Raw genomic sequence first — 17,002 nt, 5'->3', positions numbered from 1 at the left:
GGACCAAAAGTCACTTCCCTAATCAAAAATGTTCTTAAGTCTTTAAGGTAAAATATAAACTCCTCAATTTGGCCTTAAAGAGCTTATAATTAGGCTCTGACTCTTTTGTTTACTTCACTTTCAGATTTGCCCCTCCCCCAATCTTCCTCCTCCCACCTACTTCCATCAGACTCAATTCTCCAATAAAATAACAAAGGCTCAATTTCCTGACCCTTAACCTTTGTATACATATCCCTTAGGCTTACAAAGTACTCCTTCACCTTTGTCTTAGAATAGCTTCCTGGCTCAGCTCTTTGCTACAAGTTTTTCCTAATTTTTCTAGTTTTAGACATCTCTGCTTCTTCACTTACATACACTCTGCTTCTTGGACTTACATAATGACCACATGTTGTAATCTCCAGTAAAATGTAAACTCATTGTGGGACAGGAGCAGGTTTTTTTTTTAATCTTTTTCTTTGTAGTTCCAGCATCTAGCACAGTGTCTTGCACACTATAGGTGCTCAAACAATGTTGGCTAAAATGTATAGGGATTGACCTGAGTTTGAATCCTGGCTCTAACAGTTTGTAATTATGAGAATATTGGAAAATAATCTTAACTTCTCTTAATCTCATTTTCCCTCTTCTATAAAATGAAGCTAAAAGTATTTTGAGACTAACCTATTGTACAAGATTGATATAACTAAACTTTTAAGATACTGCAGAAATATAATGGTGATTTATTATTTGCCATTTAGAATTTTTCTTTTATTTGATTCATAGAAAAACAAAAAAAGATTCCATATACTTTATAACAAGAAATCTTATTCATATTTGTCTCACCTTGATAGACAAACTTAATTAACCTTTTCTATTCTGTTCCAACCTACTGTTTTAGACAAAAGCAGTGACCCATAAACAATATGTTGCCATCAGAATCTCAATTGCTGAGACACCAAGAGATATAGCCCTATCAGCAGTATCGGAAAATAAAGCATTTAGATTAGCTCCTCTAAGAAATATGGATTATATTCATGTCACACATGAGCTGTCAGAAACATTAGGATACTTTTTAGCATAAATCTGCTGTGTGAAGGCTATCTTTTGAAGACAGTACATGATATACTGCCAAAAGGCCAAGTTGGGATTATTTGAGGTTATCTATAAAGTTTGCCTATATACCTAAAAACACAAAAGCAAACAACAACAAAAAAAATTACTTAGCTATTTTCCAAGCTAAACTAAAACTGTCAGAGCCCCTCTTTTAAATAGATAAAATAAATAAAACAGATGAAAGTAATCAAAGAAATACAAAATTTAGACTCACATAATATCTAATTTTCATTAGTTTGCTCAAAACCTCACAATTACCTTAGAGTATAAGCATCACAAGGATTAAAAAATAGCTTATTTAAACTTTGGATCTCTGCTAGCTCCTAATAGGGTGCTCTTCACATAGTAGGCATTTAAAAAATGAATGAATGAAATACATAGTGACAGAGCTAAAGCTAGAACTAGAACCCAGCTTTCCTCATTCCCAACTCACTCATTCTTTCTACTAATTAAGAACATTTTCCTCCAAAGAAAGGCATGGGGGCTTAAAGCAAGAATGGGATGACCAGTTCTCTGAGCCAGTATCTGAATTCAAAATGTGTCAGGCACTCAGCTGTGCAACTATTAAATCACTTAAATATCTTATGCATGCCACTTAATCTTTCAATCTCAGTTTCCTCAGCTGTAAAATGAGAAAACCTCCCAGGGTTGCTGTGAAGATAAAATGAAATATTTGTAAGGTATTTTACAAATCTTAAAGTTCCATATAAATGCTTATCGTTATTGTTATTGTTATTAGTAATTTTCTTCACTAGTTCTCAAACACTTTAAAGCTTCAGTACAAGAATACCAAGGAATCCCACCCCACCAACATATTCTTCAAGGTTATGGGTATAGAGGCATATCCACAGAAGACAGGAGTCATAGTTGATCTGGGAAACCCAAGATAAGTACCAATAAAGGAGTGTCCTGAATTCCCAATATTGGTCTACAAAAATGTTTGCTTCTAAGTGAGCCTATTTAGAAGTTGTTATCCCTCACTCCAAAAATGAGAGGCAAAGGAGCATAGCTGAGAGACAGCAGTCCTTAAAGTTTGATGGACCTGGGTTCAAACTCCGCCTCACACATACTGGCTTCATGACCCTGGGAAAAATTACTTACCTTCTCAGTACTGTAGGCAATTATCTACAAACTAAAAAATGCAGAGAAGGTGGTGATTTGTCTTGGTACATGGAATTTCTTATCCAAGAGCCAATGAATACCAATGAAATCACAGGTTCAATTCCAACCCCTATCTTTACTATGCAGTCATGCTCAATAACACACTTCCTTTGGAACAGATCTTCTAGAAAACCCCAGTATATAGTCACCCAGCTTCCCTTTCACAATGCAAAGACCCAGTCCCTTTTTAAGGATAATTTTATCCATAATGATTCTTTTAATAAAGAAAATGGCTTAACAAACTCATCTCAAGATTATATACAGAGTAGAAACCTTCTCATTTTAGAAATGGAGGCCCAGAATAATGGTCACTAAAGTAAGCATCAGAGACAACATTTGAATCCAACTCAAAAGTCAGTTATCCTTCCACTATACCAACTTCAGAGAGAAGCATTTTATTTTAAAGTTAGGTCTTTTTAATCACTTAATTGAACTTTATTTTTAAATGAGCTTTCTTCAAATAGATTTTGTATTTTCTCAAAATACTTACTGCTGTTTTCATACATAAAATTAAAGGACCACAAACTGGAGGAAGGTCAAAATAGAAGAAAGATGAAAAAATGGGTCATATTCCTTTGTTATCCTTCCAGAAAACTTAGAAGTGATAGGGTAAAGAGGAGGGTGGTTATTTCTAGTTCATAAGAAGTTGCAAGGGTGCTGAGAAGTCATCTAGCAAAATCCCTTCAATTTACAGATAAAGAAACCAAGTTTATATTAAATGACCTGACCAAGGACACAAAGAAAAAATTAAGTTCTTTTTTGAAAATAAACAGTAAGTTTTTTTAGAAGATGCTCTGACTAATCTAGAAACACAATACATTGCACATAATTTGATTTGCCCCCAAAATTATATCTTAGTATGTCAAATGTATAAAAAAGGCTAAATAAAAAATTATTTTTAAATTTTCTAATTCAAAACATTTTTCATTTTTGCTGTAAATGCAGCTATAAACTGTTGACCTTTAAGGAACTCAGCACCTTTTACTTTTTCTAGCTTAAGTAAAACAAAGGAAAACAAAACATCATTTCATGGGACATCTGCCCATCTTGTATTTCAGTGTTTCTTTTTTAAAATCATCTTAAAGATAACAGCAATTTATATACCAACATCTCTGCGTTCAATTGTCCATTCTTCACTTATTACCTATATGACTCTTCGAAAAGCACCTTGCTTTCAAATCTGGTCTTTGTCTTCATCATCAATAAAATAAGGAAATTAGATGATCTGTCTGAGATCTCGTCCAGTTCTAAATATTGATTTACTTAATCTTATGATCTTTTACAGAGGACGAAGAGATAGAAAAATTCTGAAAAGAATTCAGTAAGATTCTCCAAATTAAATCAAAATACATTAGGTTAGAAGGGCATCAACATAATCTGGGTTCAAATACCCCTTCAACATAACACTGGCTATTTAATTCAAGATAAATCACTTAATTTCTCCATGATCCCCATCAACTCACTACAATATTAAGTTTTAGCACAAATGTTGATATATACTGAAGAGGAGTTTCTTCACTGAGAGTTCCTATGCCAGTAAGATTAAGTAAAAAGACAAACTGATATTCCATAATTGCAATGCAAAGGAAGGACATAGAAAAGATGATGAAAAATATGCTGGAAAAATGGTCTAGGATTAAAATCAACAGACCCAATATTTCTAGATGACATAAGAACCTTGTACAAAACAAGAACACTTTTTTCAAATTAGTTGGTAGCCACTGGACATAGTAAATATCATGCAAAAATAAAACTGACTGTCATTTTACCGAATATAAAAGTGAATATACCAATCCTAAAGCTTTACAAACCAGTTGTCTCTTTCCAACAGGCCATTGACTATGGCTCTAGTCCTAAGGGCATTGTTCATCTACCAAATAGCTGAAAAGACACCCTCCACCTCCCACCTCCCCCCTACCATCCCTGAATTAGAAAGCTATGCTCTGGCCCTATAGTCATTCTTGTCTGTAGTTTATCAGTTGCCAACAGGTATATTTTTTCAGTAGAAAAAAAATATAAGTAACAAAGGTTTTATCAATTTGCAAAAATCAAAAACAAAAAAACAGACCTAAATTCCAATAAGGATTAGAAAAATGAGTTTCTTAATATATTCTCTTTTAACATGAATATATATGATAAAAGTCTTTCACAAAAATAAGATAGATAAATATGTGATGTATGGCAGTACCATTAAGTAGATTTAAGGCTGATTAAATCATTGTACCAAAGAGTCCTAAATTAATGTATTAGTTTTAATAGGGAGGGAAGTCAAGGAATGCTGTAAAGCTCATGCTTGGCACTGTTCTGCTCAATATTTTTATCAGCACTTTGCATGCTTATCAAAAGCATGTTTATCCAACCTATGAGAGGGCAATTATCAGGAAGGCTCTTATACTTTCCTAATTTGCACCCTCTGACTTATAACCAAAAGATCATATATTGACAGCTGGAAAAAATCTTAGAGGTCATTTGGAAAAGCTCCTTCATCATTCAGATCAGAAAAGAAGAAATTAGGTAAATACCCAAGATCCCATGATCTCTGCGACTGCAGAAGTGACATTTGAACTCATGTCCTCTGATTTTTAAGTTCAACACTTTTTACACCTCATTTAACTAGGCTAGGCTGGAAAATATAGGCCAAAACTAACAAGAACAAATTTTTAATAGGAATAGATATAAATTAACCAATCTCAAAAGTGCCTACTTTATGCCAGATGCCGTGTAAACTCCCCGAACATAAATTTAAAATTAACTATGGGAGACTTAGTCTGAAATAAATTTAAATGAAAAGGTCTCAAGGATTTTGGTTCTTTGAAATTCATTTAAATCAACCATATGGCATGACTAAGAAAAACTCCAATGCTAGCCTGAGCTTCAATTAAGAGAAATAATATCAAGGAAAAAAGTAAGTAATAGTCTTCCAATACTAAGTGCTGTCATAATCAGACTACAAAGATTACAGAATAGACAGTCTTGCAAGATAGGGCCCAAGTTAAAAATCTGCTCACAATTTACTACTTGAGTGATTGTGGCTCTCTCAGGCTAGGCACAGGGTGACAACCATTTACTTCCCTGGGTACCTGTAGGGAAGTTCATTCTACTCAAGATCAAAGACTAGCAGAAGTCTATACAAAGTCATTTGGAAGTAACATAGGACAATGGAAATGCTTGTTAACTGTTTGAACCTCAGAGTCCTTATGTGTAAAATAAAGGAAACCTTGGACAAGATGGCCTCTGAAAGCTCATTTTTAAACCATATACTGATTTGCAGAACACTGACTGAAATTAAATGACTAAAATTGTAGAATTATGTATTGGAATTTTAAAAAAATAACTGTTGTTTAAATAGGGTCAAGTAACTACTGGCATAACGAGTAGAAGTACTGAAGTCTCCATATTACTAGCCATAAGTGTATACACACAGTATAGACCCAAGCATACCTGCTATCTCAAAAAATGTTAGCATTTTGTGTGGTGGTGGGTTTTTTTTAAGTTTGTATTTCTCAGATAAAGTTGAATTTTTAAGGTTTATTTAAGTTTTAGTTATTTACTCTGATGAATAGAAATAAGATCTTTTAGGATGAAGTATTCAATAAGGGTAATAAATAATAGATAAATAATAAATAATATTTTAATATCATTTATTAATTAATAAATTATTATTTATATTTATGTTATATATTATTATATAATATATAAATATTATATATTTTATTATTATTATATATTATTAATACATATTAAATTATATATAATATAAATATTATATAATATATAAATATAAATATATTATATTTATAATAGATTAATTAATAAATGAATAAATAAATAAATAACATATAAATAAATGAAATAAATAAATAATAAAAGGCCTTCAATGAAGGCCTTTTAAAAAATGTCTTCAGTGCATACCCTAAATAAATGTACTGTGTACAAATCATGATTCAAGACCAATGTTTTGCTTCTATGTTAGATATAACACTACATGAGGTCTAGTCTTACAACAAAAGTAAAAGTATTTGAATAAGTAGGAAAGGTTAAGAGGAGTAATCTGATATACCTTTTAAACAGAAAAGGAATGATAAAAGATCAAGGTAGCAATGCATTTATATAAAATGAAGTATTCATTATGGGGTTTTTTAGAGGTATATTTTGAAATACTGAGTATAGTAATACTTCTCTTAAATGAATAGAATAAGTTATAAAAATGCATTTTGGCATGAGTAGCTATTATTGGGGGGAAGGGGGTAATGAAGGATATAAAAGATTTTATTCCAGTGAATTAATCGCATTTTTCCTTTCTTCTTGTACTTTTCTGTTCATACTATATTTCTCCTCAATCAAATCCTGATTAAGTACCTGAGACAGTATCCAGCACCTTCTTTTTCAGCTGTCTTTGTTATTGTCCACTGCTGAAGAGATCTAAATTGGTACTAACTCCTTCCATACCCAAGCTAATTTAATTGAAAGGATCCTGCTCAGAGATTTGCTTAATCCATGTAACAGTGCAGATTGGAAAATAGTGTAAGCTTTATTGGACAAAAATCAGCCACCATTTCCCCAAACTTACACTAGGACTGATCACTTAAATGATATTTTGGGGAACTCTGCCAGGGCAAGGGAAAGGAAATGGTTAATTGAAGGATAGTTATTAGCTGTATAAGAAAATTATTTTCACATTTCTTCATTGCAATTGATGGAAAGAATGTGTTTTAAATAAAACTTCCTGAAAATCAACTAAACCCAAGACCCTTATTTCCCCCCATCTCGACAACTCTATAGCCTCCTCGTAACTGATCTCTTTGACTTAAGATTCTTCTCTTTCTAATCCATTTTTTATTCATGTTCCCAAATAAATCTCTGGATCTGTCTGTATCTATCTTTCTGGGTATACGAGATATACACATATTTATAAAAAACATATTACAAACACATACATCCAGTATATTTCACATGCCTTGCTTGAAAATAATTTGATTTCCTAGTGTCTATAGACACTTAGCATGGCATTCAAGATCCTCATTGGTTTTTAACTCTAGTTTATTTTTCCATTCTTCTTTCAGCCAGCTCTCCTCCTCTCTTTCTACATTCTAAGCCATCTTGCAACCATGGAATTATATAAGACAATTCTCTATTTCCTGGATTACTCTAGTCAATACCCCTCTTTCTTCAAGGTCCAGCTGAGTTGTCACTAAGATGACAACCATGATTCAAGCATATTTTGCCTCTATGTTAGGTGTAACCTTTTTTTATACCCTACCCACCTTCCCCAAAAGAGACCTCTCCTTCATCACATTTGGTAAGATAAAGGAGTGGTCTCCCATCTCATCTAGGATATAAGTATAACAGACTCACAAGCATGAACCAGTTGTTGAAAAGCAACTAAAACTTTGACCTGCTTCATTAGCTAGCCAGTTCTCCATCCCCCGTCCACTCCTAGAGGCTGACCATTGGACTTAAGCTAGACATTCAATCTGCTTTAGCCTTACTATAACACAGAACTCCAAAACCACCACCCTTAGTCTCTCCAATAGCAGACACCTAATCACCATGCCAGGACCTCCCCAGGTTTCTCATAGCCTTTTGTCTGCATCTCTTTTTTGCCCTTATTACATTCTACTTTGTATCATATTTATGTCACTATCATATGTCCTATTAGACTGTAAGATCGCTAAGGACAGGGACTGTGGCGGGGTTTTGTTTTTGTTGTTTATGTTTTGCTGAAATCTACCTTATACTGTCTTGGACAGAGGTGCTTAAAAAATGCATTGAATTGAACAGCTTGATCAATACATACTTCTTTAGCACCTAACACATGTGAAAGAAAGGATAAGCTGTAGAATCATCATCACCAAGAATGTCAAGGTAATTTTATGTTGGGTGCTCCTTATTCCAGGAGCAGCCTCAGAAGAATTTGTCTATCTTTGTCTGCATCTTCAGACAACAGAAATTTGTGGCCTAATCACAGATTCTCTGACTTGTTATGCGACAGGAATAACATTTGTGACACTGGAGTAAACTCACAATCAATGACTATTATGGTTGTCCAGCAGCTCAGTTTCACTTCTCTATTTAATTGCCTGCAAAAGCTGTTTATTGCCTTTTACTCTCCTCCACCAGCAACATTATCTCTTAAATAAACATGTTGTACTAGGTTGACAAGGGAGAGGCTAATCCAAGTAAGCAGAAATAAATGTGAGAGTCTGGTAGAAAAGCCATAGACTTGTCCAATGAAGCTGCCACCTCACTTCTGATGCTTTGCTACCTCCCTTTTTCCTTTGTTATTACCTCATTCAACCAAATACTTAGGCACAGATCCCAAGCATGACAATTTGCAATACTATAAACAATAAAAATATCATGGCTCCATTTCTTCTTACGGAATTTTAGCTATTCTTCAGAAAGTCAACTATTGTTCTCTGTAATATAACCGCCATATGTACATAGCTTGCTATGCCCAACATCGTACAATCAAAGAACTGAGATCTAGGGCAGAAAGGGACCTTGGAGGTCATCTCTTCCAATATCCTTTCATTTTGCAAAGGAGGAAACCAAGACTCAGAGAGTAAAATTAACTGCCCAAAGTCATTCAAGTAAAAAATGGGCAGAGATAGAATTCCAATCCACCTTGTAACTTTAAATCCATTATTTTTCTCCCTATACAAAACTACCCCCAAATGACTTAATTTAATATTTCTGATGTAAATGACACTTCCCCATAGGTACACAGTGAAAATAAACAATTGGTTGTCACGGGACACATCCTGAGAGAACCAGAAATGAGACTCATTCACAGAAGCATAGATAAGGCTCCTTCTATTCCTCCAAACTCAGGGACAAAATCTTGAGAGGAAAAAGAAGAAAAAGCATTTAACTCTTGGATTAAATGACCATCTCAGATAATCAATTCAGTGCTATGCTAAAGGTGAGAGAGATCTTCAATTCAAGGGCTATAATCCAAAGGAAGGTATCTTTTTTTTAGAGGAGCACCTGGTTGGTTATTTAACTTCCAGGGGAATGTAACAAGGCCCTTTTGACATCTCTCTCTGGTTCAATTAGACTAAGGTCAATTCACAGTGAAACCAAGAACTTTAATAAAGGTGTCATAGAGTAAATATCATCTGTGGCATTAGGGGAATTTGGGAAGGGGAGGGGCTTCTGAGATTTCAGGTTCAGCTACAACATAAAGAGATACACATTTTTTCATATACCCATAAGCACATACACATACTTCTTTCATTTTTTATCATGTGAATCTTTATGCCTATAACCCTATTCTATTTTCTTCTCCCTTTAAAAAAAACTTAAATTTTAATAACCAAAATAAAAGAATTTTCTGATTATAGTCTGTCATTCCCAAAACTAAAACAAAATATATGCCAAAATTATAAAGATGGGAAAATTCTCCTTAGAATTTTCATGGGACAGTTCTTAAAAATAATCTAAAGAAGACTCCTCTTAACCCCTCTTAAAACTATAAAGTTTCACTAGTGTATTGGGAAGAAGAAAAAAATCTATTAATACCCTAAACATAGCAAACATTGTGGGGAAAACAACATAATAAACAAAAAAAGCTGAGTGGATGAATGAATATAGAAATTTCTAGCAAAAGAATTAAATCAGACAAATTTATTTCATTATCTTTTTTGTGGAGGAAAGAGTATCAAGATGTTTTTAACTATATTTTTCATTTTTTAAAAAATTTTAAGAGGAATGGCATTTTTAGTACAAAACAAAGCAACATTTTAACAGACTGATGATTAAATGAAATCAAAAAGCAGAGGTAGCATATGGAGATAGTGTTTGGGGGGAGAAAGGCAGAGTATTAGCAAACAATATCATATCAACTCCTATCCCTTTTAATCACCATCAAATAAATGAAAATATAAAGGAAGTTTTTAATTGGGGAAAAATCAGGTCAAAGATACCTCCAAAGTCTCAAAGGCAAAGTTTTAAAAATATTTCAAAATTTCAAGATCAGCTTAGTTCAGGCACACTGTATGTCATACACCTGAAAGAAGGATCACTGTTCTCTCCCACCATATTTTCTACATAGAAAGTTTTCACTGACCTCTACGCAATCTAGAGTGTTATAGGCTGCTTAGTATGTTGCCACAATAGAAATTACACTGTAGAAAATCAGTCATCACGCCTTACACAAACCCTTCAGCACAGTGAAGTTCAAGCACTTTCTTTACTCCAAAATTTTAAAGATAGCCAAAGGTAGGTGCACTGCAGTAGGATCACTATGTGATCCAGGGACCCCTGAAAAATCCCTGAGACATTTTCAAGACGTCCAAAAGGTCCAAACTCCTTTCATAATAGTGTTAAAAGGTTTTAATTTCTATTACTGTAATTTGTCCTCAAGATAAAGTGATTCTCTTCTCCTAATCCCCATTTCCTATGTTCATCCTCCCAAAAAAGAGCACTCAGAATTTTAATAGAGTTCTAAGCTGAGGGGGAAAAAAACAGCCTAGAAGTTTATCTATCAGTGTCATGGGATTGTTAGTCATTATGTGTCACAAACCCTTTTGTCAGTCTGATGAAGCTAGGATCCCTCAGAGTAATGTTTGTTGCCTACATTAACAAATTTTTAGTATTAAATTTCAGTTAGTGGTGCTGTGAAATAGCTCTACAGATCCTACAAGATAAACCTTTAACAGTTTTGTCCTCTTATTTTACAAATCAAGAAACTGTCAGAGATATAATAAAATGACTTTCCCAAAGTTACTCAACTAACTTAAATGACAAGAGTTTAGATTGGATCCCAGTTCTTTGTGATCCAAAGTTCAATAGTTTCCCCCCCTCATTATGCTCATGCCTCATGAAAACCCCTTAATCATATGAAAACAGAAGAATAATCTACTAGCAAGTTATCTCTTTCTGGAACATTTTACCAATTAGACAGTTAAACAAAACAATTTTTAGAAAATTAGAAAAGTGAAATTTAAAATACAAATTAAGAAGCAAAAACATTAAAGACTAAGGTGGAATTCTTAAGCTTTCTCTGTGTCACATACCCTCTTCGGCAGTCTAATGAAGCTGATGGATCCTTCCCATCTTGGTATTTAATTGCATTAAATAAAATACATGAAATTACAAAGAAAACCAATTATATTAAAAATAATTACTTAAAAATGAAGTCCATGGGGCCCAAGTCACAAACTCTTACATTGAGAAAACTATGTTTCATTTGTGTTCATGTTTGTTTTGAATTCTGGCAACACTTTGTCCCCTTTCTCTAATTTTTTTCTTATTCTCTCAACTTTTGTAGTCAAATTTCAAAACTGAGAAAATGTGAAAGATAGCGAGAGGAGGAGGAGGAGAGGGCGAGAGGGAAAGGAAAAAGAGGGAGATATTTGCCTCTCCCTATGTCTGTGTCTGTATATGTGGAAGCAGGGGAGAAAAAGAAGAGTGCACAATACGCTCATTTGGGTGACACAGTACCTGCCACTGGTTTCCTGACTGGCCAGACACATAAGTTGCTGGTAGGCTCCGAAGGCTGTTTTTCACTGGGGATCCCCCAAGTGTGCTCCCCATTTCCCCAGAAGAGGAATCAGTGGCCAAAGCCATTGAATACTGAGGATAATTGTACAGATTGTTGTAGTATGGAAAGAGAGAGGGCTGGTAAAAACTGCCGTAATAGGTGGAATCTGAGACCAGGTCAGATGTGTTCTCCAGGTGCCCTCTGCTGGTGACCGAAGGGATGTCTTGAATGACCATCCGACCCTCTATGGAAAAAGAAAGAAAATAAACATTAGCTTTTAAAATGTCCAGATCATCAAGAATTTTCCCTCCTCAACTCTAAGTATGCAATTTCCTCATTTTTTTCACTCTATTTCTGCTCTGCTGATAATCATGTAGGAATTAAGTGTGCATAAACCCAGGGCAAAATCTTTGAGACATAATTATTTTAATAAAAATGTACATATTATGTGCAATACTTTTACGATGAAGTTGAATTGTTTTTTTTTTTAAAAAGCCAATGAGAAGCAATAAGTTAATTCTAAAATAGTTGCAAATCAGTGAACTGAACCCTTAAAATTAGGTTAAACTGTGTATGCAATTTCCTGTCATCAAATAATGAGGCCACAAACAGGGCAATCTGTCAACTTTCTCAGTCTTATCCTTTTGAGGGATATATATATATGTAAAAAACACCAATCAATTTTTATGTACTACCTGAATTTGGATTGATCAGCCCCAGTAAATTCTCTGCAAGCACATTACTAAACCCTTTCCAGATTTCATCTGTACTTTTTTCCTTTCTCCAGTTAATGAGGAAAGAAATTACAATTTCATTATCTGCATCCTCCTGTCTCCAGCTCCTTTCAGTATATGAACTGATTATTTCATTTTGTCCCCTTGTGGAAATACAAAGAGTTTCATAGCCTCTCTTAAGGGAAAGTCTACCTTCTCCTGACTCCCTCAATAGATTACTTTCCTCTTTTGACAATTAAATGCAAACACATCTTCTTTCAGTTGCCCATTTTTAATTCTTATTAAGAAATATACACCAATAAGACTTCATTGCCCTTTGAGAGTTGTAATCATTCATTTAAATATTAACCAAGTTATCAGGTAAAAGTTAACACTAGAATGTGAAAGGCAAAGAACTGTATTCTTGATTCACATTTCTCCTCACACTTTTATTCATGGCACCAATCACATTAGCTTCAGTTCTGACTCAATTTACCAATAAAAAAAGAACAGGAGTAATTCTTAAGGATAAATAAGCAACGTCTACAAATTCTTCCACAAGCAATAAACAAAAGACTACATAAACTCAAAGAAATTATTTGACAGCATCTGAATGTGCACCCCTATCACTTTTCCCTTAACCTATTTTCTAAATTTCCTATTCCCCATTTCCCAAAATATTTGCTTCATATATCGTTAAATAACAATAGCTGACATATACACACTACATTTAAAGTGTGCAAAAAGAGCTTTACACATATAATATGATTTGATCCATAAAACATTCCCAAGTGACATACACTATAGTGCATGTATTGTGTATAGTATAGTATAATGTACTGTCATTTTACAAATGAAGGACTAAAGCTCAGAGAGATTTTGTCCTGCCCATTGTCACACAGCTAGAAAGTATCAGAGATAAGAACTGAAGTTCCTAAGCACTGTCAGCAATCATGATCTACTTTGTTCCATTTTTAAAATAAACAGTAGAATAAAATTCTTGACAATATCAGAAATCCAACTATTTTATACCTCTGGGGAAAATGAACATGCCTAAAACATATGGTATTTTAGACATTCAAAAAGATAACTGCTAAGACTCCTAGCCCCTTATTTTAAAAGTGGCTGTTTCATGTTATTTTTAATTATGAAGGATCAAGTCTCCATGGAAAAGTGATCACAACTGTGAAATAAAAATAACGAGATACTTCTGAAACCATCCTTTGTCAGCAAATCTAAATGTTAACTAAGACCACTTCTAACATTTTTTCATCTAACTCTCCTGATTTAATAAATAGTATCTACCAAATTGGTTCTAGGTAAATAACTAGAGTTACTTTGGTACCTAAATCAATCCATTGCCTTATTCACACATCACATTCACACATTTATATGGTATTGTATATATGTTGTAAATATTATTTAAATTATTTACAACTTATATTATTAATAAATAATAAATAATACAATAATTTGCAAATATTATAGTTGTAAATATGTAGTTGCTCCACTTCAATCTTTTCATCTTCTCCTGCCCTCAAATCCCTCTCTATAATATGTAACCAAGTCCCAATTATTCTCACTAATGAATGGAAAACCCAGTTGTGAATAATTCAAAAAAACAGGTAACAATACAAAAATACACATATATTATGTATATGTAGGTATATTTTTATTGTTTAGTCATTTTTCAGTCATGTCCAACTCTTCATGATCCCATTTGGTGTTTCCTTTGCAAAAATACTAGGGAGTTTGCCATTTCCTTCTTCAGCTCATTTTACAGATGAATAAGCTGAGGCAAAACAGAGTTAAAGACTTCTCCAGAGGCATATAACTAGTGTCTGAGGACAGATTTGAACTTAAGATGAGCCCTTCATGACTCTAGACCCAGCATATTATCCATTGTGCCATTTAGCAGCTCAATATATATTGCCCAATATACAATAAACAAATATAATCATGCATACACATAAATGTCTATGTATATATAAAACCTTGAAATGTTTTATTGTAAATAGATTTCCTTTATTCATTCACAAAAAAGCATTCACTCAGTGCCTATTGTATGTAATATGTTCTACTAGGTGTTATGGAGCATAGTAAACAATATACTCCTTGCCTTCCAGAAATTCATTATCTAGCTATGGGAAATGAAATGTATACAGAAAACTGTCATAGATGTCATAGATGGCAGTATATAAGTACCGTGAATGATTGAGGGGAAAGGAACATAAGATTTCAGAAAGCAACTATGGTGGTCATGAAGGTTTCAGGGGGAAATAATATGGATTTTATTTAAATGGCACTGTACTTTGGCTAGAACTTTTAATAAGCAAAAAGGAGGAAAGGCATTACAGGCATGGCAGAAAAGATCAATTCATATGTCAGGTTAGAAATAAATTTAGCAATCCCATGGAATATAAATAAATGCATTTTTAAGAAAATAATGAAATGCATTGTAGAATAAATTATCTTCATTATTTTGGTAAGTGGGTTTTTTCTTAATTTATCAACTTTAACAATTAATATCTAGTATCACCAAATTTGACCATTAAAAGAGGGAAAAATAATTGTTTTAACCAAAATACACCACACATATGCAGTTTTCCTGTTTAGAAAGTTTTTTTCTTTTAAGACCATTTACACAAAGTTAAATCCAAAGGTCACTGTGGCAAAAATAAGATATGCTTACATGGCAATGAAGAAAACAAGACAAATGAAATTAAGGGAGAATAAAAAAAAATGCAATCAAACTGTAAAAGGTTTTGAATTCCAAGTGCAATCAGAACATTATCCTGGATTCAGTGTGATTCAATGATAGATTCTAAATACACAGGGAGATGACAGTCCAGGGATGCTGTAAAATAGCTAATCTGGAGATACTCAGGAAAAAAATAGGCCAGGCATGTGGTTAGGTTAAAAAATAAACAAAAATCCTTATACACTAAAGTGAAAGCAAGAGGAATGGAAAGGAAGGGACAGATATGAGTTACCATAAAAGCCCATTTGGGGGTTTTCTTGGTAAAATAATTGAGTGATTTGTCATTTCCTTCTCCAGCTCATTTTACAGATGAGGAAACTGACAAACAGAGTTAAGTGACTTGCCTGGGATCATAAGTGTCTGAGACTGGATGTGAACTCATGGAAATTGAAGTCTTCCTAACTATATTAAAAGAGCAACTATTGTAAACATGTAGGAAATCTACAAGCTGAATTCCATTTTATTATGTTCTAGGATCTAAGTTAGCAATATAACTCCACATTTAAGGAAACAAAAAGCAAACTAACAAAAAAACAACAAAACTCCCCAAGAATACCAAGTCTTGGTCCATAGAAAAATACAAAGCCTTTCCTACATAAATCATTACTTTCAGAATTATCATTCATAGATATTTTAGAACTTTCAGTTGGGAAAATAAAGCTAAATACATTAAATATTCTCATTGTTGTTACCAAACCAATTTGTATCAAAGGAAGAAAACAAAAACAACTACTGATAGCAATAAGCCAAAACTAGAAATGAATGAAGCAGAGGGTGGGGTATTATAGAAATCCTTTTATTCTATAGGCCAATGAACTCAGAAAGTAACATAATCTTCCCCTATTCTTCCTCAGAATTAGGCAGAAGCAATGACAGACTTTAATACTTGATAACCTAATATTAGTACTCAAAAATTTACTCAGTAAACTTTTTAGGTTTTAGGTTAGGCACTCAATACCTGCTACTTTTTTCCCCTCTACTAATATATACAGGGTGAAATATGATTCACTCAGTCATGAAAGATCAATATCTACACATGAGAAATATCATTATTGATCTTTCAGTACTGTACGCTAGTTTTCAGGTCTATGGCATATTAATAGCAGTTAACCAGTAATTCATTTTAAGGTATGTGGTTGGTTGGTTTGTGTTTTTTTTTTCCTCCCTCCAAAACAGATTCTAGCAGTAGCACATCTTGGGAACACTGTCAAATGTACCTATTGAATTCCTTAAAATCAGACCTCTAGCCTCATCTACCAAATGATACAATTCTAAAAGATGTAAATAAAAATAAGTTTATTTTATTTTACAGGAAAAATGTCCAATATGCTGGTCTGTTCCCATGTCCCCTTCTCTCTCTTACTCACTTTTAGTTGTCCAAAGGTAAACAAGAGTCATGGAAAACTAATTGATGAACTTTCAGTGTAGTATAGTTTTTAGTACTATAAAACCTAGGAGGTACCCATTGACTGAGTTAAAATGGTACATAAATAAAATGGAGTAATACTAATTCCATAGAGAATAATTAATATAGAGAACTCAGAGAAGTATAGGAAGATTTATATGAATTTATTCACAATAAAGTAGAAATTAAGGAAATAATATACACTTCAATTACAACAATGCAAACAAAAAAAATCCTCTGAAATGCTATATTGGCCCTGGAGATGAGAAAATGTAACATTATCTCCTCTCTACAGAGATTGACGATCATGGGTATGGAATATGGCATACATTCTTGGACATGAATGTTTTTTTAATTGGTGCTCAAACATTTTACCCTCCTTTATG

General features: G+C 33.4%; 1 protein-coding gene across 1 annotated transcript in view; it reads right to left on the bottom strand.

The window, feature by feature from the left end:
- Positions 1–17,002, bottom strand: part of DMRT1 (doublesex and mab-3 related transcription factor 1) — a 145,451-nt gene that overhangs the window by 74,664 nt on the left and 53,785 nt on the right. The window contains exon 3 of the mRNA XM_031943929.1: positions 11,698–11,981. Within this exon, the coding sequence (XP_031799789.1) occupies positions 11,698–11,981 (284 nt within the window). The remainder of the gene's footprint in view (positions 1–11,697; positions 11,982–17,002) is intronic.

This window comes from Sarcophilus harrisii, chromosome 1 (assembly GCF_902635505.1).
Source record: "Sarcophilus harrisii chromosome 1, mSarHar1.11, whole genome shotgun sequence".
NCBI lineage: Eukaryota > Metazoa > Chordata > Mammalia > Dasyuromorphia > Dasyuridae > Sarcophilus > Sarcophilus harrisii.
Note: the sequence above shows the minus strand (reverse complement) of the source record. Positions and strands in the feature narration are given on the sequence as shown.